Here is a 25,300-nt window from a genome sequence, read left to right as displayed (position 1 = left end):
CTATTTCCTTTGTGCTAGTCAGCAGCCCAGCATTGTTTGCTTCGGATAACACGGTGGTACCCCTGGGTAACAATGGTTTCCAAAGATGTCTGCCCTGACAACCCGTTATCGGGACTTCATCCGTACGGCAAACCTGAATGGGTGCCCTCTGGCTTCCTGGCACCATCAGGGGTGATTAGGCCGTGATGGAATTGGATCTCCCAAAAGGCACCTCTAAATGCATCCCGTCTACACTGGTGTTTTTTTCAAGGGGCAGACTGGATGGGACGGGAGCCAACCAGGGCCTTCTGACCAGAGCAGATGGCGGAAGCAGGGACCGAAGGGCTCAGCTGTGCTCATCCCTTCCTGAGACCAAAATCCTGGGGGGAATTCTCAGGGTTGAGTTTCACAAGAAGTAAGAGTTGAAAATTCTTAGAGAAACAGAAGAGCACAGAGACACAAGAAGAGACAGGGCCCCAACTCCATGGAAAACCACGTTTTCACTGCCTTGAACATTTTTGGTTATTAACTGTCACTGTGGGGCAATGCTGACAGTTCCATTTGTTGAGTCCATGGCCATCTTCAATAAGGAATTGAGAGTGAAATTCAACTAGCAAAAATCTTGGATTCATTTGATTCCCAGAGCTTATTAATACTTGGCATTTGTGTCAATATCCATTCTACACGTGACTATTTCACACATTCAACTTATAGAGAAGACCCTCCCCCCAATACAAAATCAATGGTCTTTTGTAAAATCCTCATTTTAAGGTGATGAATTAGAGATATTACAGGAATACCCTGCCCTGATGTTTTCTCTGGATAAACCAAACCACTTGTTAAACAATTTGGCGGAGGGATAAAACTTTTTTGGGGGGCGGGGGGCAGGGAGGGTTATGTTTGATTTGATTTGAGTAGCTGATATGAGGTATTTGAATTGAAGTTAACATATAACTATAATTTTCTAAAGAGTTCGTGAAACAATAACTGGGAATCTCAAAATCTCCACCAATGGCGAAGTCTGAAAGAACCATGCGAAACAAGGTACTTGTTATCTCACTGAAAATGTTCATAAAAACCAAATATCTTATCCTACGATTCTCACCAACTTGAAGTCCAGTCTCTAAGACCTGTCATTTCGGATAACTGGCTGCCTCATCTCAGTGCACAGGAAACATAATTTTAGTTATGCTCTTTCCAGTGCTTAGAACAGTACTCTGCACGTAGTAAGCACTCCATAAACGTGATTGATTTCATCTCTTTATCTTAATACTTGATCGTACTTGGCATTCATCCCTACGGATGAAGTGCGTGTTGTAAAATGTGACAGAGATGCGAGGGTCGATGGAACTGAACAGCTCACTGCCAGACCTGCCTGCCAGACCTTAATTTACCCCAGACATAATCTCCATTTTAGTTGATTAGAGCGGAGCAGAACAGAACAGATCTACTGTAAACGGAAAAGGATGAAAGTACCTTGAACAACAAAGCAAGGTGGTAGTCCTTTGAGATCATGAAGAGAGAATCAGGAAGGGACGTGCAGTAAAGCAAAAAAGGAAAGGTTAAGAATTGGAAAGGGTAGGATGGTATTGCATTTTCAGGCTTAATTCACGCTTCGTTGTTTACCAGAAGAATGTGTGTTCTCCCTACAGCCTTTCATTTAGTATTTTTTTTAAAAAACCAAACAGCTACCCTCCCCTTACTCTCCCATCAAACACTTCAGGCCCCAAGAGTGAAAATGGTGACTTTTTTTTTCCAGACACAATGTACACACAAGCCCCAAAACACTACAGAACATCTCAATGACCCACGTTGCTTTTGGAACGTGTAGTGGATGATGAAAAACACATTAACTTCAGTGCTTAGCTCTAGAGGTACGGATTATCAAAGTCACAGGGAGCTAGAAAGCAGAAAAAAATTATTCTCTCCCCCCTAAAAAAGTTAATAGTGGCAGAATTTCCATTCCACTGAGTACCTATGTGAGAACTGTGCCAACAAAAATTAGCATGCTTTTAGAAACGAATAAAATGCTACTGAGGTTTCTCCTTATATTAATAGCAGGGCAACCAGCCTTTAGCTTCCTAGATAATTTTCTTCATCTGTTTATTCCCCTTTCACCCAGGAAAGGATTGTGTCTTCCCTATCCATATCTCGCACAATGTTATGCTAATAGGGTGATTTTTATACACATTTTATTCACTCGAGTCAGAAGCCTAGTAACATAACGCCTCATAAAAGTGCAAAATTACAGCAGGCAATCTTCCACACCAAAAATGCCCTCAGAGAACCTGACTCCGAATGTACTGTTCCAGGGCGCTGCTTTTAGGACAATCCTTTCCTCGTATTTTTATCAGCCAAAATTTTTTAAAAGAAAAAAATAAATATTTGAACTTGTTCTTTCTCTGAAGTGTTTGAAAGTGGCTGGTAACAAGTACTGCCTTAGACAATCAATCAGTCAATTATATTTGTGTGCTTACTGCATGCAAAGCACTGTACTAAGCACTTGGGAGAGTACGATATAGCAATAAACAGACACATTCCCTGCCCATAATGAGCTTACAGTCTAGAGGGGGAGACAAACATTAATATGAATAAATAAGACAGAAAACTACCAGCAAGCAAAACAGGCTCTTCAAAAATTCCTTGACTATGACTACATTTCCTGATTTGTTTTTATTGTCCATTCATTCATTCATTCAATCATATTCATTGAGCACTTACTGTGTGCCAAGCACTGTATTAAGTGCTTGGGAGAGTACGGTATCACAACTGTTAGTAGTGAACTATAGATCATCTATATGATACACATGCAGACACACACTCACACTCTATCTCTCTTTCTCTCTGTGCAGGGAATGTGTCTATGAGCTCTGTTGTACTTGCCCAAACGCTTAGTACAGTGTTCTGCACCCAGTCAATACTCGATAAATACGACTGATTATTAAAACATTCTGTACAGATTACATTCTTTGCGTCCTATATTCCTGAGCTAGAAAATGAGATCCACCTTTCCATTCCTACTGCTGGCTTTCCTCCAATTGGTGCTCAGAATTTATAGCAAGTATAAATGATACCTGTATATATGTTTGTACATATTTATTACTCTATTTATTTATTTTACTTGTACATATCTATTCTATTTATTTTATTTTGTCTCCCCCTTTTAGACTCTCTGTCTCCCCCTTTTAGACTGTGAGCCCACTATTGGGTAGGGACTGTCTCTATATGTTGCCAACTTGTACTTCCCAAGCGCTTAGTACAGTGCTCTGCACACAGTAAGTGCTCAATAAATACGATTGATGATGATGATGATACCAAATTTTGATTATTAAGGACACGAGGTTCAATTTCAAATTCTATCACTGCAGTTTCAGGTGGGAGTCCTGGATTCGCGCACCTTACCTTCCAAAAGAGGATGCTGCAGTGTCTGCAGAAATGTAAAGTATCGCCATACTGCTCTTTGATGGGGTAGCATTTCTGAAGAGCAAAATACATCAGCTTCCATTCGATGTGCCCCTTTTCGGAGAGGATCAAGTGCCTACAGAACTGGAGACGAAAATGTTGCTTTATGATCAACCAACGTGAGTAAAACGGATGCCCTCCCAAATCCACGGAAATCCACATAAAAGAAGCAGCAAGGCCTAGCGGATAGAGCACACGCCTAGGAGTCAGAAGGACCTGGGTTCTAGTCCCGGCTCCTCCACCTGTCTGCTGGGTGGCCTTGGGCAAGTCACTTCACTTCACTGTGCCTCCGTTACCTCATCTGTAAAATGGGGATTGAGACTGTGAGCCCCACGAGGGACAGGGACTGCATCCAACCCCATTTGCTTGTATCCACCCCAGCACATAGTAAGCGTTAAAAAAATACCATGATTATTATTATCACCATGGGAAAATGGGGGTGCTGCACCTCAACTGCACTTGACATGATGGTTGGCATTTTTTCTCCAGATCAATTTTAAACATCCGCATTTTTGCCCTTAATTAAGGCCTCTAAGCGAAATGGAGCCATTTGTGAAGAGGACAGGGAAAATTCACTTGGAGAACCAACTGATGATATACTGACTGGAATTTATATTTGTGTAACAACAACATTAAGAAGCCAAACGTCTTTACACACTACATGGTCCTTTTTCATTCCCATTTGTTACATTTAAAATCACCTTCTCTGGACCATTAGGACCCTTCTGAAATGTCATTCAGGGCCTACCAGATGTATCCCACAAGTGTTTGGTCTCACTAACCACAGGGATGTCAGAAACCTTTGCTTCTCAGGGCAAAATATACTCCCCCCCGCCCCGCCACCACACCTTTTTAAAAAATGGTAACAGTAATAATAATGATGGTATTTGTTAAGCACTTACTATGTGCAAAGCACTGTTCTAAGGGCTGGGGAGGTTAAAAGGTGATCAGGTTGTTGGGGGGGGGGTTAATCCCCATTTTACAGATGAGGTAACACGCACAGAGAAGTGACATGCCCAAAGTCACACAGCTGATAGTTGGTGGAGCCAGGATTTGAACCCATGACCTCTGACTCCAACGCCCGGGCTCTTTCCACTGAGCCACGCTGCTTCTCTATTTGTTAAGCGCTTACTGTGTGTTTAACACTATTCGAAGCGCTGGGGTAGGGTCATCCTAATTAAGTCCGACACAGTCCCTGTCCTAGGGATCCCCATTTTACAGCTGAGGAAACTAATCAATCAATCAATCGTATTTATTGAGCGCTTACTGTGTGCAGAGCACTGTACTAAGCGCTTGGGAAGTACAAGTTGGCAACATATAGAGACAGTCCCTACCCAACAGTGGGCCCAGAGAAGCTACATGACTAGCTCAAGGTCACACAGCAAGCAAGTGGCAGAGCCGTAATTAGAACTCAAGTCCTTCAGACGCTCAGGCCTGTGCTCTCGCCAACAAGGCCACGCTGCTTCTAAGGGAAGTCTCTTCGGAAGCAAAGAAAGAATACAATCGTACCACGCCCTCCCTCTCCCTCCGCCCCTCACACCCCCATACCTGTTTATCAGCAAAATGATATTGACAAAGCTTCTTCCACAACTGCCTGTCTTCACTGAGCATATACAACGTCGGAGTAACTTGACCCAAAGTGACAATGTCCCAGCCATCAGAAAACCGATAGAATATATTGTTTAGCATGTGCAGGGGGAGATCACTAAGGGTAAGGCCGTTGTTGACATGCTGAATAACAAAAACAATAAATAAATAAATAAATAAATAAATAAATAAATAAATAAATAATTAAAAAAAAGGTTTGGACGATTTTTAATTGAGAGACTCTGAAAGGTTGCTTTGCACGCATCCACACCTGAAACTGGTATTTTTGGAATAGCTTCAGATGGGGGGGAAAAAAAACCAATTAGAGAATTATATTCCAATATTCATTCAGTTGTATTTATTGAGTGCTTACTGTGTGCAGAGCACTGTAATGTACACAGGATCCCTGAAACCGTCTGGGAAGTTGCCCCAGTGGTGTTCTTCTAGACTCTGAGCCCGTTGTGGGCAGGGATTATCTCTACTTGTTGCTGAATTGTACTTCCCAAGAGCTTAGTACTGTGCTCTGCACACAGTAAGAGCTCAATAAATACGACTGACTGACTGAACGAATGAATGCACTGCAGACAGGGCAAGTGGTATTCATTCATCAATCAATCAATCATATTTATTGAGCACTTACCGTGTGTGAAACACTGTACTAAGTGCTTAGGAGAGGACAATATAACCATTCATTCATTCAATCACTCATATTTATTGAGCACTTACTGTGTGCAGAGCACTGTACTAAGCACTTGAAACAGACCATAAACAGACATATTTCCTGCTTACAAGCTGAGGCAGGAACAGCAGATATCTCACCCCCCATTTAGAGATGGAGAAACTGAGGCAGAGAGGAAAAGGAACAGTACAGTAGAGTGTTTGGCACGGAGTAGGCACTTAAATATTTTCATTATCATCGTTGTCATCATCATCCAAAGTCAAAAAGCAGAACGCGGCAGAGCTGGGACTAAAACCTGGCTCTCCTGGCTCTTGGCTCCATGTTCCTTCCACTATTTAGCTTCTATTTACAAATATGATAATAATAACCACCACCACTGCCACCCATCAAGACAGCTTTTTTTACCACAGGTGAAAGATGCCCTTTGTTAGGAAAGGGGGCGAGGAAAAAGTCAGGAGTAGAAACTTGAGTCACATTCTTTGACGATACAATCAATCAATCAATCATATTTAGGGAATGCTTACTGTATGCAGAGCACTGTACTAAAGGCTTGGGAGAGTCCAATAGAACGATACAACAGACACTGTCCCTGCCCATGACGAGTTTACAGTCCAGAGGGGATAGTCCAATTTAATTTCAGGGGATGCTCACCTCGTTGTGGGTGGGGAATGTGTCGGTGACCTGTTGTACTCTCCCAAGTGATTAGTACAGTGTTCTGCACACAGTAAAAGTGCAATAAATACCACTGACTGACTTGAGCCCATTGGGCAGGGATTGTCTCAATTTGTTGCCAAACTGTACTTTCCAAGCACCTAGTACAGTGCTCTGCACACAGTAAGCGCTCAATAAATACGACTGAATGAATGAATGAGTGATTCCAGACAACCTACAGCTGAAGCTCTTGGCCATCACTGGGTCACTCACCGACTGCTGCTACTACTTTAAAAGGTATGACAGACCCTAATTAGCATTATTATTATTATAAGGCACCTACTGACCGATGGACCAGCTGCCTAAGGACTCTCATTTATTAGATAATTTTGTCTCGGAGACATTTGGCTTGTACATATCTATTCTATTTATTTTATTTTGTTAGTATGTTTGGTTTTGTTCTCTGTCTCCCCCTTTTAGACTGTGAGCCCACTGTTGGGTAGGGACTGTCTCTATATATTGCCAACTTGTACTTCCCAAGCGCTCAGTACAGTGCTCTGCACACAGTAAGCGCTCAATAAATATGATTGATTGATTGATTGAGTATTCTAGGAACCCGCCACTCGCAGCAGAAAAGGCACTTCTACTCTGGGTTCAACGACCGATTCACGGAAGGGCAACATCCTGCGAGTGAGACCGTGCCCGCTGGTGGTTTCTGAATGTGGGGGCAGAGGGAACAAAACCACTCAGTTCTCCGAGGAGTTCAGGGAAGGCATCTGCCAGATGTCTTCCCTCCTACTTCCTCCCCACTGAGAGAAGTGGGGAACCAGGAGAACACAAAGATAACTCCTGGAGAGGGCAATCAGATTGGCAGTGGGTGGCCCTGGCATCCGGGAATGAAAAGAACTAATATCACTGCGGACCAAGAAAAGACGCACGTGGAAGGAGCTGGACTGATGGATCTTGCAAGGCGGAATTGGGGGCAGGGGGATGGGGAGGCGAGTGGGCCCATCAAAACCTGCCATTTTGAAGAAAAATATTTAATGTATGGGTCTCAAAGGGTCTGCTTATTGCCGCTGGGCGGATTATCCATTCATTTAATCCCACCTCTCTACATAAACCCCCTTAAGAGATTCTCTCTATTTTTTGTAAAAGTGAAGCAAGTCTTTTTCATTTTGTTTACAAGTTCTTCCCCTATACGCACACATATCCTATATATAAATATATCTCCTAATATACATATTGGTGACTCTAGTTATGTTGGATTGAGTTCAAGAAAATGCCCGCTCCACACACGGACGCACCTTGTTCATCTGAAGATTTTTTAGCTGTTGCTGCCAATTAAGAATGGTTTCTAAACGACAAATCCAAATATTGATGTTCCCCACCAAGACTGATTTTCCTACTCCTCTAATGAGAATACAGAGCGTAGAGCTCAGATCTTGGAGAAGATCCTTGATGAGACGAGGATTTTGATGGTCCTCCAGGACTGAAAAAAAAACAGAAGCAACATTAATGCTTGCAATTTAAAAATCTACAATTCTCTAATATATTCAATTCACAGTATATGAACAGAAGGATCACTTTTCAAATCACTTCCAATTGAAAGACACTAAAAAAACAAATACTTTTTGCAGATTGGTCAGAAAGCATATGATTTTCAGATGTGTTAAATGTCTATCTCCTAAAGTGCCAGTAACTACCCCATATACATATATATGGCATTTGTTAAGCGCTTATTATGTGTCAAGCACTGTTCTAAGCACAGGGGTAGACACAAGTTTTATCCAGTTGGATATAGTCCCCAGCCCGCATGGGGCTCACAGTCTGAGTAGGAGGAAGTAGGATTTAATTGCTATTTTACAGTTGAGGAAACTGAGGCACAAAGAAGTTAACTGACTTGCTCAGGATTAGAATCCAGGTCCTCTGACTCCCAAACCCATGCTCTTTCCGTGAGCACAAGCGCGCTCTGTCTCTCTCTCATAGGATATACATATATAAGTAAACATAAACAGTATTTCCAAGGTCAAGTACATATATGCACACCAAAATTTACAAGAGATTTGTGAGTACACATTCCTACACAATTTTGCAAACAATAGCTTGGCAGTAGCTAGTGACATCAATGAAAAGCCCGCCTACAAACAAATTAATCATCCCATTTCTTACATCAACAGAAATCCCTTTATGCTTAGGAAGCAAATGGAAAATGCCACCAAACGACCACAACGTAGAAAAAGCACTCTCTTTCTACAGTTGTTTCCTTACCCTTTCGGACAATTTTATCCAAAATGTGGAAGTAGTTTTTTTGGGCCGCGCCACTCAATGAAGTTAACTGGGATTTAGCAATTAGCTGCAGCAGCTTTAAAGAGAAAGGGAAAAAAAAATAAACAAGTTTGGGATGATATTTAAAAAAAACGATAAAGAAGAAAACATTCCACAGGATGGGTCACTCAAACTCAAAATCTTAGCTGGTTATGTGCTCGGTTTAATTCTCACTGGAACAACTTATCAGATGTAGGACTTTAAAACTTTGTGTGAATAGTAGCCTCAGAGAGATAAGGCCAACTGGATATCAGTTTTATATATACATATACCTGTATATGTTTGTACATATTTATTACTCTATTAATTTATTTATTTTACTTGTACATATCTATTCTATTTATTTTATTTTGTTAATATGTTTGGTTTTGTTCTTTGTCTCCCCCTTCTAGACTGTGAGCCCACTGTTGGGTAGGGACTATCTCTATACGTTGCCAACATGTACTTCCCAAGCGCTTAGTACAGTGCTCTGCACACAGTAAGTGCTCAATAAATACGATTGATTGACTGATTGATTGATCAAGGGGAAAATCAGGCCAAAGTATCCCTCAGCTCTCTGCTCCGAGGTCAGAGCTGACAACCAGGACCCTTCCCACCTTTACTAGGTTCCAAAAATGCAGAAATATGGACTGTAATCTCCGTGTGACAATAATAATAATGCTATTTGTTAAGCACTGACTATGTGCCAAGCACTGTCCTAACAACTGGGGTAGATCCAAGGTAAATCAGGTTGTCCCACGGGGGGCTCACAGACTTAATCCCCATTTTGCAGAGGAGGTAACTGAGGCACAGAAATGTTAAGTGACTTGCCAACTTTGCTGTATCGTACTGTCCCAAGCACTCAGTACAATGCTCTGCACATAGTTAAGCACTCAACAAATACCACTGATGATGATAAACTCTGATATTCTTTCCCACCCGCCCTGGCTGCCACCAAATAGCACCGGGGCTCATTTGGGCCAAACGTTAACTAACGCAAAATTAATTAGAAAAAAAAATAAAAATCGGGTGATGGACTTTTTTTTTAATGGTGCAGATTGTAGGCACAGATTTGTAAGGCTGTGGACTCAGAAATAACAGTCTTCTAGACTGTGAGCCTGTTGTTGGGTAGGGACCACCTCTATATGTTGCCAACTTGTACTTCCCAAGTGCTTAGTACAGAGCACACAGTAAGAGCTCAATAAATACGACTGAATGAATGAATGAATGAACAGGATGCCTTCAGATGAAAAATTAATATTCCGTTGAAAGTCTGACTATACTTTCTTCTCTGAATGAATTAACGGACCCAATCTTCTATAAGCAAACAATTAAGCCATGTATATCACTCGGTGTGATGGGGGAAAAAAAAGTGGGGGGGAGCCCCTCTTTTCTTCAGCTCCCCATCCCTTCCACATCACCTCAATTTGCTCCCTTTGCTCTTCCCCTGTCCAGCCCCACAGCACTTAAGTCTGTATGTATAAATCTATAATTGCATTCATTTATATTGATTCCTTTTTACTTGTTTTGAAGTCTGTCTTCCTCCTTCTAGACTGTAAACCCTTTGTAGTTAGGGATTATCTCTCTTTATTGCTGAATTGTACTTTCCAAGCACTTAAGAGAGTGCTCTGCACACAGTGAGCGCTTAATAAATAGGACTGACTGAACAAATAGCTATTGATGGTAAATGAGGATTCATTTTACTTTGTTCATAAGCTTACCACAATTAGATGGCAACATATTTTTTTCTATCTTAAAAATCCTAGCAGCTTGCCCTTTGAAAAGCAAGAATGTTCTTGATGGTGAAGATTATCTTTAGTCTGAACAAGAAAGTCATTGCAGGGATGACCGGACTATTCTTTCAAATTAGAGGTTACATTAATTTCTGTGGGTGAGTAATTTAATCCCTTGAGGCTTATTAAATTCCCTCAGAATGCTGAGCACAGTCCAATTCATAAAGACACAATCACTTCAAACACAATGCTTATGTCCTGAAAGGGATGAGACAGAGGTGGGGGAATGGATTTTACTTCCTCTGGCTAAATGCACCCTGAACTGAGGAAAAAAAATAGAATAAATGAAGGCACTAGTTCAGAAATTTAAGGATGGAGGATTTAAGAACCCTCAAAAGACAGTCCTTTGTGATTCAAAGGTCTCTAGTCTAGCTCTCCACCATCAGAAAAGCCATGGTTTGGTGGGTAAACATGGGCCCTACTGCCATTGTGCAAGAAAGCAACATTGCTAATTTTTATGGCCACCATTAAATTATAAAAAGATCTAAGGGCTGACTATAATCACAACGGAAGAAACCACTGAAAAATGAGCAATGAAACGATTGATCCTTAAGAAATGATTCATTTAGAAATATAGAGTGGAGGCTCTTTATCTCAACTAGAAATCAATTTTCATAGGGTTTGTTTCAAAAGGCATTTTTTCAGCAGTGCATAATAGGTGGAATCAGGGTCTTTTGCTGATCTGGCAGTGTTGCCCTTGCCTGAGAACCACGAAAAAGATCAATGGCAAGAGATAGGGCCGCTTCTTTCTACAACTGTTGTCTAGTCTAATGTGCTTAGCAGTCAGACTTATCTAATACATGAGTACACACACAAAGTCTGTTTGAAAGATTTGAAGACTTAAGCTTTTTGCTCTGCCAATACTGGATAACTGCACAGTGACTGATGTTCGTTTTTTGGAGTGACGGATACTTGCTCACTTCAAAGACCTGATTTTCAAAAAAAAAAGTGGCCCTTCATATCTGCTGGGTAAACATCTAAAGTCCCAAAATTAATATAGGCAAACTTCTCAAAGCACTCTCCTGTGTATCCATACAGAGCTCAGCAAATGTTGGCTTAGTTGACCAAACAAAAACAGCATTATCAAATGGTCTTTTAGGCTTATCTCTGTTGGTTTGATTGACAATCTTATTTCCATAGCTTCTCTGTCTCCCACTGTCCTGTTTGCTAATTACATCAGGGATCACCCTCCCTTCAGTCTTCCTTTTTTTACTGATCTTATTTGAAATTGAGACACCACTGATCTCTCGCTGTTACTCAGTAGGCCTTGCATTTGTTCATTCATTCATTCATTCAATCGTATTTATTGAGCAGTTACTGTGTGCAGAGCACTGTACTTGCTCATTCATTCATGCATTCAATCGTATTTATTGAGCAGTTACTGTGTGCAGAGCACTGTACTAGGTGCTTGGGAAGTACAAGTCGGCAACATATAGAGACGGTCCCTACTCAACAGCGGGATCACAGTCTAGAAGGGGGAGATGGACAACAAAACAAAACATATTAACAAAATAAAATAAAATAGTAAATATGTATAAGTAAAATAAATAGAGTAATAAATCTGTACAAACATATACACAGGTGCTGTGGGGAGGGGAAGGAGGTATGGTGGGGGGGATGGGGAGAGGGAGAAGGGGGCTCAGTGTGGGAAGGCCTCCTGGAGGAGGTGAGCTCTCAGTAGGGCTGTGAAGGGAGGAAGAGAGCTAGCTTGGCGGATGGGCAGAGGGAGGGCATTCCAGGCCCGGGGGATGATGTGGGCCGGGGGTCGATGGCGGGACAGGCGAGAAAGAGGCCCGGTGAGGAGGTTAGCGGCGGCAGAGGAGCGGAGGGTGCGGGCTGGGCTGGAGAAGGAGAGAAGGGAGGTGAGGTAGGAGGGGGCAAGGGGATGGACGGCCTTGAAGCCGAGAGTGAGGAGTTTTTGCCTGATGCGTAGGTTGATTGGTAGCCACTGGAGATTTTTGAGCAGGGAAGTGACATGCCCAGAGTGTTTCTGCACAAAGATGGTCAGGGCAGCAGCGTGAAGTATGGATTGAAGTGGGGAGAGACACGAGGATGGGAGATCAGAGAGAAGGCTGATGCAGTAGTCCAGTCAGGATAGGATGAGAGATTGAACCGGCAGGGTAGCGGTTTGGATGGAGAGGAAAGGGTGGATCTTGGCGATGTCGCGGAGGCGAGACCGGCAGGTTTTGGTGACGGATTGGATGTGTGGGGTGAACGAGAGAGCGGAGTCGAGGATGACACCAAAGTTGCGGGCTTGTGAGACGGGAAGGATGGTAGTGCCGTCAACAGTGATGGGAAAGTCAGGGAGAGGGCAGGGTTTTGGAGGGGAGATAAGGAGTTCAGTCTTGGACATACTGAGTTTTAGACTCCCGATTAGAGCAATAGACTGAAATATACCTATTTACTATTCTATTTATTTTGTTAATGATCTGCATCTAGCTTTATTTATTCTGATGACACCTGTCCACTTGTTTTGTTTTGTTGTCTGTCTCCCCCTTCTAGCCTGTGAGCCCGTTGTTGGGTACGGACCGTCTCTATATGTTGCTAACTTGTACTTCCCAAGCGCTTAGTACAGTGTTCTGCATGCAGTAAGTGCTCAATAAATACAACTGAATGAGTGAATGAATGAATATACCTATTGTTCTTGGATGAGGCTATTTAGTATTACCGAGATACAGAAAATAAGATTTTGTGCTTTCTTTCGAATTGATTTTAATCACATCGAAACCTTTACTATTTGACAGCTTTTTTGATACGACCAGAGGGGGGGCGGGAATTCGAAACTCAGCCACATTGATTTTTGATATTAAAAACCTTACTTTCACCACGTAGTTGAACCGCCGGATATCCTGAATGGCACTTGAAAAGTCTAAGCGATTGAAGGCTTCTCCCAAGGTACAATAACCATGCCTCTTTAAAAACAAAAAAATAAGCCGTTAAAGTACATTAGATACTCACTGTGGACGTATGAAAAACATAAAGGCCCATTTTACTAGTAAAGAGAAATGTCATAGTAGACAGGGGTTTTTTTAGAGGTTTTGGGACATTACGCTAATTTGAATAGCATAAAATAGTGCCTTTGAGCTAAACCCCACATTTTCATCCACGAATCTATACATACATTGTAAGCTTCATGTGGGTAGGGATTCCATCTACCGAATCTGTTGTACCTTCCCCAAGTGTTTAGTACAGTGCTCTGCACATAGTAAGTGCTCAATAAATACCACTGGCTGATCGATATGTGGTTTGCAAAAATAAGCAGGCTCCTTAGGGCAGGGTTTGTGTCTATGAGTTGTACTGTACTCTCCCAAGAGCTTAGTGTGGCACTCCACAAACAGTAAGTGCTCAATAAAATTGTGGTATCTATTAAGCGTTATGTGTCAAGCACGTACTAAGCGCTGGGCTGGATACAAGCAGAGCAGTTCCTGTCCCATGTGGGGTTCACAGGCTCAATCCCCATTTTACAGCTGAGGTAACCGAGGCCCAGAGAACTGAAGTGACTTATCCAAGGTCACACAGCAGATCTGTGGCAGAGCCAAGATTAGAAGCCATGATCTTCTGACTCCCAAGCCTGCGCTCTATCCACTACACTATGCTGCTTCTCTTAACACTGATTAATAAATACTATTAATAATAATAATAATGATGGTATTTGTTAAGCGCTTACTATGTACCAAGCACTATTCTAAGCACTGGCATAGATACAAGGTTATCAGGTTGTCCCACGTGGGGCTCACAGTCTTCATCCCCATTGTACAGATGAGGTAACCGAGGCCCAGAGAACTGAAGTGACTTATCCAAGGTCACACAGCAGATCTGTGGCAGAGCCAAGATTAGAAGCCATGATCTTCTGACTCCCAAGCCTGCGCTCTATCCACTACACTATGCTGCTTCTCTTAACACTGATTAATAAATACTATTAATAATAATAATAATGATGGTATTTGTTAAGCGCTTACTATGTACCAAGCACTATTCTAAGCACTGGGATAGATACAAGGTTATCAGGCTGTCTCACGTGGGGCTCACAATCTTCATCCCCATTTTACAGGTGAGGTAACTGAGGCACCGAGAAGTGAAATGACTTGTCCGAAGTCACACAGCCGACAAGTGGCGGAGCCGGCATTAGAACTCACGACCTCTGATTCCCAAGCCTGGGCTCTTTCCAATCAATCAATCAATCAATCGTATTTATTGAGCGCTTACTGTGTGCAAAGCACTGTACTAAGCGCTTGGGAAGTACAAGTTGGCAACATATAGAGACAGTCCCTACCCAACAGTGGGCTCACAGTCTAAAATGTGCTCAGTACAGTGCTTTGCACACAGTAAGCAATCAGTAAATACAATTGAATGAATGAGTGAATGAATGAATGAGTGAATGAGTGAATGAATGGAGCCATGCTCCACTAAGCCACGCTGCTTCTCTACCACTACAGTAAGTGCTCACTAAATACCACTTGGTTGGTTGATATCAAAATAAAAATGGCATCCTGAGGCTAGAATAAGGGAAACCTACACTGAAAAATACATTCCAGATGTCTCTATCTGGGCTTTCAAGGAATCCCTGAAATCAACCCAGCCTGAGGAGTTGAAGCATGCCTCCCTCAAGGGAGAAAGCTGGCCATAGCCTAGAACAAACAGTGCTTTGCACATAGTAAGCGCTTAATAAATGCCATCATTATTATTAACAGAATGGAAGCCCCTGGAAGGGCAGAGTGACATGGAGCAGACATGCTTGAGGAGTTAAGCAGCAGCAGTAGCAGGGGCCACGACACAGGAAAGATTCCCTCAGGACAGTAGGGAATAATAATAATAATAATAATGATGATGGCATTTGTTAAGCGCTTACTATGTGCAAAGCACTGTTCTAAGCGCTGGGGGAGGATACAAGGTGATCAGGTTGTTCCACGTGGGGCTCACAGTCACCATCCCCATTTTACAGATGAGGTAACTGAGGCTCTGAGAAGTTAAGTGACTTACCCAAGGTCACACAGCAGACGTGGCGGAGCCGGGATTCAAACCCATGACCTCCGACTCCAAAGCCCGGGCTCTTTCCACTGAGCCACGCTGCTTCTCTAAGCAGCGGAATCTAAGCGGGATTAGATTAATTCTCTAAGCGGAACCTATCCGCCTGCGAGCTTGACGACTAGCAGAGAGACCCTGAGAGATAACTGAGTATGTTATCAGAGAAGCAGCGTTGGCTCAGTGGAAAGAGCCTGGGCTTTGGAGTCAGAGGTCATGGGTTCAAATCCCGGCTCCGCCAATGGTCAGCTGTGTGACTTTGGGCAAGTCACTTAACTTCTCTGGGCCTCAGTTACCTCATCTGTAAAATGGGGATTAAGACTGTGAGCCCCCCGTGGGACAACCTGATCACCTTGTAAACTCCCCAGTGCTTAGAACAGTGCTTTGCACATAGTAAGCACTTAATAAATGCCATTATTATTATTATTATTATGTTACAAGTCTCTTCTTCGGCTCAGAGAAGTTATTATCATTGCATTTGTTAAGCGCTTACTGTGTGTCAAACCGTGTTCGAAGCGCTGGGGTAGATACCAGCTAATCAGGTTGGACACAGTCCCTGTCCCGCCTGGGGCTCACAGTCTAAATCGGAGGGAAAATAGATATTGGATCCCCATTTTGCAGATGAGGAAACTGAGGCACAGAGGAGTTAAGTGACTCTCCCCAGGTCACATAGCAAGCACCAGGCAGAGCCGATGTTAGAACCCAGGTCTTCTGCTTTCCAGGCTTATGCTCTCTTCATGAGGCCACGCTGCTTCAGTTCTTCCTTCCTTCCTCTCCCCCTGGTCCCCCTCTCCACCACCCCCATCTTACCTCCTTCCCTTCCCCACAGCACCTGTATATATGTATATATGTTTGTACATATTTATTATTCTATTTATTTATTTATCTTACTTGTACATGTCCATTCTATTTATTTTATTTTGTTAGCATGTTTGGTTTTGTTGTCTGTCTCCCCCTTCTAGACTGTGAGCCCGCTGTTGGGTAGGGACTGTCTCTATGTGTTGCCGACTTGTACTTCCCAAGCGCTTAGTCCAGTGCTCTGCACACAGTAAGCGCTCAATAAATACGATTGATTGATTGATTGATTCAAACCTTTCTAACCAAAGCCGGACTCTTGAAAAGCTTCTCAAGGTGACATAATGCCACACGGATCAGGGAGAGAGGAAGATCAGAATGTAAGCAATATAGGCTGCTCCTCTCCCTTCTTAAGCATCTCAAATATTTACATATTATCCAAATCATATGCACTTTCTGTTACCTAGTTTCCACTCATTCATTCATTTAATTGTATTTACTGAGTGCTTACTGTGTGCAAAGCACTGTACTAAGCACTTGGGAGAGTACAATACAACACTAAACAGACACACTCCAGCCCACAATGAGCTTACAGTCTGGGGGTGGGGGAGACAGATATTAACATGTTAAGCGCTTAGTACAGTGCTCTGCACACAGTAAGTGCTCAATAAATATGATTGATTGAATGAATATATAAATTACAGATATGCATATATTCCAATTAGGGGGTTGGCTGTTTTTCAGCAGTAAAATTCCTCACCATGCACATTCCTCAAACCTCCCACAACCCCTTAGCAGAGTCGGCAGGTAAATACTCACCCCGGAGATTTTTCTCTTCAAACCCAGAAAAACAGCCACCATATGTAGCTCTTCAGACCACCTGAAAACCATCTATGGCTCCTATGGATTTACGTGCTGAGAGAAGTCTTCACTAACTAGGGCTGACAAAGGAGCCCCCAAACTCCACCCCTAACTGTGCTGGTTTCTTCTTAATAATGATGGTATTTGTTAAGCGGTTACTATGTGCCAAGCACTGTTCTAAGCACTGGGGTAATCAAGTTGTCCCATGTGGGGCCCACAGTCTTCCTCCCCATTTTACAGATGAGGGAACTGAGGCCCAGAGAAGTGAAATGACTTGCCCAAGGTCACACAGCAGACAACTGGCGGAGCCGGAATTAGAACTCACGACCTCTGACTCCCAAGCCCGGGCTCTTTCCACTTGGCCACGCTGCTTAAGCCAAGCAAATGCTATGAAGCCACAGGATGCTAATCAAACTCTGAATTTCACCAGAGATCACTAAGCAATGCACAGTGGAAAGAAGACCGAATTCTCACACTCGCCAGTTTATGACACTTACTTCTCTGGTGCTCTCTTTGTGGACATATATCCATTTTTCTCGATAGAAACCTACAATAAAAATTAACTTTGATTTTAATGTTCAGTGTATTATTTTTAAAAATTCTACAAAAAGAAATGCCAAGCTTTACAATTACAGATTTAAAGAATTAATTGATTTAGCTTATCCGAGGTGCCAATCTGCAGTTTCATGTAATGATTTCCCAATTTACATTCTGATATTGGTATGCAGTGAGATCATTTTCATTTGAACACAACTGTAGCATGATTCTTAAGGCTGCATATTTTTAAAACCGATGATAAGGACCAAAAAGAAAAAAAAAACAATCAGAATAAATGAATTCCCTATAATTAGATTTCAGTATTAACAATAAAAATGCATAATTTAAAATCATTAAATTTTGCACGGTAATTTAGGCTAATCAAAACTTAAATGAATCAATGCTACTGTATAATGCTGCATTCTCTCTATATTATCAGATAATTTTTCAAAACTGCTGAATCGGATTACTGTATCCAGATATTTAGTCCATTCTAAAGTTTTACCATTCTAAACAGAAGAATGAACACTGTAAACATATTTACTTCAACACTTCAAATAATAAAATCTTACACTGGGTGCTTGTGTTACTTCCGAAATGATCTTTTTTCCTTTTTTTGGCAGCATATTCGCACTCTTCGGTATTGAATATTTCTTCATCTTCGCTGTTTAAGAGGCTGAAATAAATGGGGACATTCCATTAGGAATCTGCACAAATTTCCCGGGACAAAATTTATAGACGGCATTACCTTACCGCAGGGAACTTCATAACCAGATTCAACAGCAAACCTGGATCGCCTTCTAGTCAGATTATCTAAAATGAAATGGCTGCTTTGGGAGCAACAAGTCGTGCACCTAAAGGGATGAGGCTGGTGATTTTTCCACTTGAGAAAATCTGCTAAAAACATATGCTATACCCAGTTCCTCGCTCCAATACCTTTTCCACAGCACTTAGGTTTGCTCCCTTACTGCTGGCCTTCATTGAAACCCTAAATTTTGGTTTTTCCTCATTGGCAAGAAAAGAGAACCAGTTGTCACATTCTCAGGCACAGACAATGGGTAATATTCAGGCCCTCCCATCTTCCTTCTAGCTTCCCCATAGCCTCACTTCCTATTTCACGCCTTCTTTAATCTCCCTCACTTCCCATTTCAGAACTCTTTTCTGGTCCTAAACCAGGACAGTCCCACAAAGCAACAAGTGTCACAAAGGGAAGGACATCTTTGTCTCACTAGGGGTGAGCATTGTGAGCAGACCCCTTACCCCCAACTCACCAGTCGTAGCGGGTGTGAAAACCGGATCAATCTATCAATCGGTCGTAATTATTGAGCACTCACTGTATGCAAGCGCTTGGGAGGGTACAACTCAACAACAGAACAGAAACGTTCCCTGCCCACAAGGAGCTTACAGTCTTGAGGGGAGGACAGACATTAATAGACATAAATTATGGATATGCACGTAAGTGCTGTGGGGCTGGTGGGGAGGGTGGGTATCAGAACAGTGCTTTGCACATAGTAAGTGCTTAATAAATGCCATCATTATCAGGGAAGTCAGGGAGATGACGCAGAAGAGAATGGGAAAAGAGGAAATGAGGAATTAGTTGGGGGAGGCCTCTTGGAAGAGATGTACTTGAAGAGGGGAGAGCGATCGTCCGTCCGCTATGAAGAGGGAGAAGGATAGGATTAGAGGAACAAACTGTGCAGGCTGGGTTGGAGTAGGAAAGTAGGCAGGTGAAGTAGGAGGGGGCAAAGTGATTGACTGCTTTAAAGCTGACGGTAAGAAGTTTCTACTTACCAATCAATCAATCAATCGTATTTATTGAGTGCTTACTGTGTGCAAAGCACTGTACTAAGTGCTTGGGAAGTACAAGTTGGCAACATATACCAGTCCTTGAGGAGTGGGGAAACACGGCTTGAATATTTTTGTCGAAAAATGCTCTGGGCAGCAGAGGGAAGTATGGACTGGAGTATACATATATATATATGTATATATATTTGTACATATTTATTACTCTATTTTACTTGTACATATTTATTCTATTTATTTTATTTTGTTAATATGTTTTGCTTTGTTGCCTGTCTCCCCCTTCTAGACTGTGAGCCCGCCGTTGGGTAGGGACTGTCTCTATATGTTGCCAACTTGTACTTCCCAAGCGCTTAGTACAGTGCTCTGCACACAGTAAGCACTCAATAAATACAACTGAATGAATGAATGACTGAATAGGAGGCAGGGAGGTCAGCAAGGAGGGTGATACAGTAATCAAGGCGGGAGAGGATAAGTGCTTGGATTAACATGGTAGGACTTGGGATGGAGAGGAATGGGCAGATTTTAGCAATATTATGAAGCTTGAACTGACAGAATTTAGGGATAGACTGAATATGTGGGTTGAATCATCATCATCATCATCAATCGTATTTATTGAGCGCTTACTGTGTGCAGAGCACTGTACTAAGCGCCTGAATGAGAGGGGAGTCAAGGGTAACGCCAAAGTTATGGGTTTGTGACATAGGAAAGATGGCAGTACTGTCGACAGTGCAGGGAAAGTCGGGGAGGACAGGGTTTAGGTGGGAAGATAAGGAATTCGGTTTGGGACATGTTAAGTTTGAGGTGAAGGGAGGACACCCAAGTGGAGATGTCTTAAGGGCAGGAGGATAGGCGAGACCGCAGAGAGGGAGAGCAATTAGGGTTAGAAATGCAGATCTGGGAATCATCCAACCGTTTTGGAATAGCTCATGCAAGGCTCTGTTGGGACACGCCAATCGATCTTACTTATTGAGCGCTTACTGAAGTCACTGAAGTGAGCGCTTGGGAGGGTCCAATCGAGCAGAGTTGATAGACACGTTCCCTGGCCACAACGAGCTTTCAGTCTAGAGGACCCAGAAAGGCCACCCGTGCAGGGCTCCGGAAAGTTCTAGTAGCACTAAGCAGCAAACCCAGCAAGAACAATTTGGATTTTTATAGGTTATTCTGTTTAAATAAACAAATCAGAAGTCAAGAAATTGTCATCTTCAGACAATATGGCTTTTAAATTGAGGCTTCTGCTTCTTAGTCACAGAAGCTCGAGGCCTACAGAGAATCATGATAAACAGGGATGCCTTCTTTTCTAAACACTCTGATAACTTGATTATCCCCTGTTTGAAAGCATTGTGCTTTGTATAGATAAGTGGAATAGCTTAAGCTCCCCAACAAGGAAGCAAAATTGCTTGATTTTCCCGTTGTCATTCTTTGACGAGAAAATTGTCTACAACGCTTTTTCGCTCACCAGTGTTCACTTTTCATAAAAACAGCTGAGTTTGCCAAATGAATCTATTTATCACTGTCAGAACAGACTTAAGCAGAACTAGCAATAACTGTAAATCATCAAGACAAGCTAAAGTGCATTTAAAAATAAAAAAAAAGGAGGGCGCTTCAGAAGGCAAATATTAAGCAACTTCAATCCACAGCAGTCTGTCAATCCGTTAAGCATATTTGATTCATTCATTCATTCAATCACATTTATTGAGCGCTTACTGTGTGCAGAGCACTGCACTAAGCGCTTGGGAAATACAAGTTGGCAACATATAGAGACGGTCCCTACCCAACAACGGCTCACAATCTAGAAGGGGGAGACAGACAACAAAAGAAAACATGTACACAGGTGTCAAGTCGACAGAACAAACAGAATTAAAGCTAGATGCACATCATTACCAAAATAAATAGAATAGTAAATATGTACAAGTAAAATAAATAGAGTAATAAATCTGTACAAACATATATACAGGTGCTGTGGGGAGGGGAAGGAGGTAGGGCGGGGGGATGGGGAGGAGGAGAGGAAAAAGGGGGATGAGTGTGGGAAGGCCTCCAGGAGGAGGTGAGCTCTCAGTAGGGATTTGAAGGGAGGAAGAGAGCTAGCTTGGCGGATCAATCAATCAATCGTATTTATTGAGCGCTTACTGTGTGCAGAGCACCGTACTAAGCACTTGGGAAGGATGTGTGGAGGGAGGGCATTCCAGGCCAGGGGGAGGACGTGGGCCGTTCATTAAACTGTCCAAATATTGAGTAGCTAAACTTTAGGTATAAAAACTGGCCAAGAACCCCAGGTTTATTGAAAAAATCTCAACCACCACCACACATAATTACGTATGGTTCTGGAGCACACGCCGCCCTCAGGGCGCGGAAAGTGGACAAAACAATGGAGGCCAAGGGGGCCTCTGATCTCCAGCTTTCTCCCTCTTCCTCTCCTCAGACAATTGTATTTATTGAGGGCTTACTGTGTGCAGAGCACTGTACTAAGTGCCGGGAGAGTCCAATAGAACAATATAAGACACATTCCCAGCCCACAACAAGCTTACAGTCTTGATGGGGAGACGGGCATTGATATAAATAAATACATTACGGATATGGACATATGTGCTGTGGGACTGGGGGGAAGAAAGTGGGGGATGAATAAAGGGAGCCTTCAATAAGGCTTTGAAGGCGGGGAGAGTAATTGTCCGTGGCTATCATCATCATCAATCATCAATCGTATTTATTGAGCGTTTATTATGTGCAGAGCACTGTACTAAGCGCTTGGGAAGTACAAATTGGCAACATATAGAGACAGTCCCTACCCAACAGTGGGCTCACAGTCTAACAAGGGGAGACAGAAAACAAAAGCCAAACATAGTAACAAAATAAAATAAATAGAATAGATATGTACAAGTAAAATAAGTAAATAAATAAATAGAGTAATATGAAGAGGGAGGGCATTCCAGGCCAGAGGCGGGACGTGGGTGAGAGGTCAGTGGCAAGATAGGTCTTTGTGAGGTTTGAGAGAGGAAGACTATAATAATAATAATAATAATAATAATAATAATAATAATAATAATAATGGCATTTATTAAGCACTTACTATGTGCAAAGCACTGTTCTAAGCACTGATTGATTTGTTCACAACTTCCAAGGTTTCCGTTACTTTCTCTAAAGTTAGCAAAGGTGAAGGTGGAAATGGTTACATAAGTCTCCCGGTCAGTTTTAAGATAAAAGAGCTGGGGTTAAGAAGAATTATGAGTGGTTGCAAAATATAAAGTTCAAATGATTAATGAGCGCAGAAAGACTATTCATTTGCATACAAATTTTCCTTCTGAACGAGTATTTCCAAAATCTAAAAGCGTTTACCCCATACCTGCCCAAACAGTTCATCCATATTTCAGAGGCGACGTTTCCTCTCTCCGACCTTCTAGTTTCTCGAGCCTGATAAACGTCTCTTACCCTGAAAGGGGGATGACTTAAAAAAATGGTCCTTACACAACATGACACGCTTTAAGTAGAGAGAGTGGACAGATTTCGAAATACAACAGGGGCTCCATAAGTCTACAATTTGTCTGACGTACTACGCTCCTGGAATATTAAACTTCTCGAATCAAAGCCATCGGCTCGAACGGCACACCAGTAACTCTCTTCAGGGGAAATTGCCTAAAATAAAATCAGTGGTATTTATTGAGCACTTGCGACGTGCAGAGCAGTGTTCATTCATTCATTCAATCAATCATATTTATTGACTGCTTACTGTGTGCAGAGCATGCACTAAGCGCTTGGGAAGTACAAGTTGGCAACATATAGAGACGGTTTCTACCCAACAACGGGCTCACGGTCAAGAGAGGGGAGACAGACAACACAACCAAACATGTGGACAGGTGTCAAAATCATCAGAACTGAGACAGTATGAAACTAAAGAATTAGCGGGCACATTCCTTGCCCATTTTGAGATTACAGTCTAGAGGGGACAACAGTCTAAAAGGTCATTAAAGCGACTAGACTCCTTTTACAGACATACTTGAATCAACCCATCCAACTTTGCCACCTGCCCCCACGAAACGATAATCCGGCAACCAGAAACACAAGGACGGCACATACGACGTCCCGAGATCACCGCCGCTCCATCTAGAAGCGGAGACGCTCCAGCATAACTCTCCCACTAAGGGTTAGAAATCCGGCAAAATACAATCCAGGAAGAGAATCATTTATTTCTGGGAATTGCAACTGCCATTCCGTTGGGATCGAAGACAACAGCACTGGGTGGTGACTTGATAAGTGCCCATCTCCTCTCTTTTTTTTTTTTTATGGTTTCTGTTACTTTCTCTAAAGTTGGCAAAGGTTATATAATTCTCTCTGGTCAGTTTTAAGATGAAAGATCTGGGGTTAAGAAGAATTTTGAGTGGCTTCAAAATGTAGAGTTCAAAGGATTAATGAGCACAGAAAGAAGGTAGGCGGTGGAGCTGGCATTAGAAACCAAGTCCTTCTGCTTCCCGGGCCCGCGATTTATCCACTAGGCCACACTGCCTCCCCCTCTTTACTTCTCTCCCCTCTCTCTGTCCACCTCCTACCCCTCCCAGGTGGCCGGACCCCCAGTCCTGCTCTGGGGGCCCCATAAACTCATCACCCCAACACAGGCGTCATGTCCCGTCTGCGCCCCGAGTCCAGAAGAAGGAGGAGATATTCTCCATCTCGGTGTGGAACTACATCCCGATAATTTGGTTGTACTGTCCTCTCCCAAGTGCTTAGAACAGCGCTCTGCACACAGTAAGAGCTTACTAAATACTACTGATCGATCGATTGATCCTCCAGAGGAGTTCCACTGACTTCACTCTGGGGGTTTATAATAATAATAATAATAATGATGGCATTTGTTAAGCGCTTACTATGTGCAAAGCACTGTTCTAAGTGCTGGGGGGGGATACAAGGTGATCAGGTTGTCCTACGTGGGGCTCACAGTCTTAATCCCCATTTTACAGATGAGGGGACTGAGGCTCCGAGAAGTTAAGTGACTTGTCCAAGGTCACGTAGTTAGTCCCCTGCTCTATTAAGAGGCAGAAGCGGATACTCTAACTGATCGGTCAATATTGATTTCAACGAGCGCTTCCTGTGGGCAGGGCAGAGTGTGTCTGTTTACTGTTATATTGGACTCCCCAGGAGCTTAGTACAGTGCTCTGCACACAGTTAGTGCTCAATAAATACGATTAAATGAATGAACTTGAGAGAACGAAATACTTTATAGCCGATAGACACGATCCCTGCTCACAGGGAGCTTACAGCCTAGAGATTCAGGGCTAGATGCTTGTGGTTTCCCAATCTAGTTTCTGAGCACATGGTTCGACCTCAAAGGAGGACATCCTGAGGTATCACTTTCTACAGCTACAGCCGGCACTCCCAACCCCAGTCAATTAGCCTTCTTATAATAATGGCATTTATTAAGCGCTTACTATGTGCAAAGCACTGTTCTAAGCGCTGAGGAGGATACAAGGTGATCACGTTGTCCCACGTGGGGCTCACAGTCTCAATCCCCATTTTACAGATGAGGTACCTGAGGCACAGAGAAGCTAAGTGACTTGCCCAAGGTCACACAGCTGACAGTTGGCGGAGCCGGGATTTGAATCCAGGACCTCTGACTCCCAAGCCCGTGATCTTTCCACTGAGCCACGCTGCTTCTCTATAACATTCACAGGGTGATCACCAAACCACCGGGGAAGACAACGTGGATGGCTCAGTGCAGACCATCACCGCTGTTGGAAAAATGTCTCTGTCAATCAATCAATCAATCGTATTTATTGAGCGCTTACTGTGTGCAGAGCGCTTGGGAAGTACAAGATGGCAACATATAGAGACAGTCCCTACC

At 42.8% G+C, this 25,300-nt stretch overlaps 1 protein-coding gene across 3 annotated transcripts in view; it reads right to left on the bottom strand.

Annotated features, from left to right (window-relative positions):
* Positions 1-25,300, bottom strand: part of FBXO25 (F-box protein 25) — a 56,909-nt gene that overhangs the window by 2,323 nt on the left and 29,286 nt on the right. Inside the window, exons 3-10 of one of the 3 annotated variants that reach the window (XM_038739837.1) lie at positions 18,243-18,346; positions 17,631-17,680; positions 13,275-13,367; positions 8,627-8,720; positions 7,663-7,847; positions 4,990-5,172; positions 3,382-3,525; positions 1,456-1,482 (exon numbers count right to left, since the gene is read on the bottom strand). In XM_038739837.1, the coding sequence (XP_038595765.1) occupies positions 1,456-1,482; positions 3,382-3,525; positions 4,990-5,172; positions 7,663-7,847; positions 8,627-8,720; positions 13,275-13,367; positions 17,631-17,680; positions 18,243-18,346 (880 nt within the window). Of the gene's footprint in view, positions 1-1,455; positions 1,483-3,381; positions 3,526-4,989; positions 5,173-7,662; positions 7,848-8,626; positions 8,721-13,274; positions 13,368-17,630; positions 17,681-18,242; positions 18,347-25,300 lie in introns of those variants that run through there. The other 2 variants (XM_038739838.1, XM_038739839.1) reach the window with 2 other exon arrangements.

The sequence above is a fragment of the Tachyglossus aculeatus genome, chromosome X1 (genome assembly GCF_015852505.1).
Source record: "Tachyglossus aculeatus isolate mTacAcu1 chromosome X1, mTacAcu1.pri, whole genome shotgun sequence".
Classification (NCBI taxonomy): Eukaryota; Metazoa; Chordata; class Mammalia; order Monotremata; family Tachyglossidae; genus Tachyglossus; species Tachyglossus aculeatus.
Note: the sequence above shows the minus strand (reverse complement) of the source record. Positions and strands in the feature narration are given on the sequence as shown.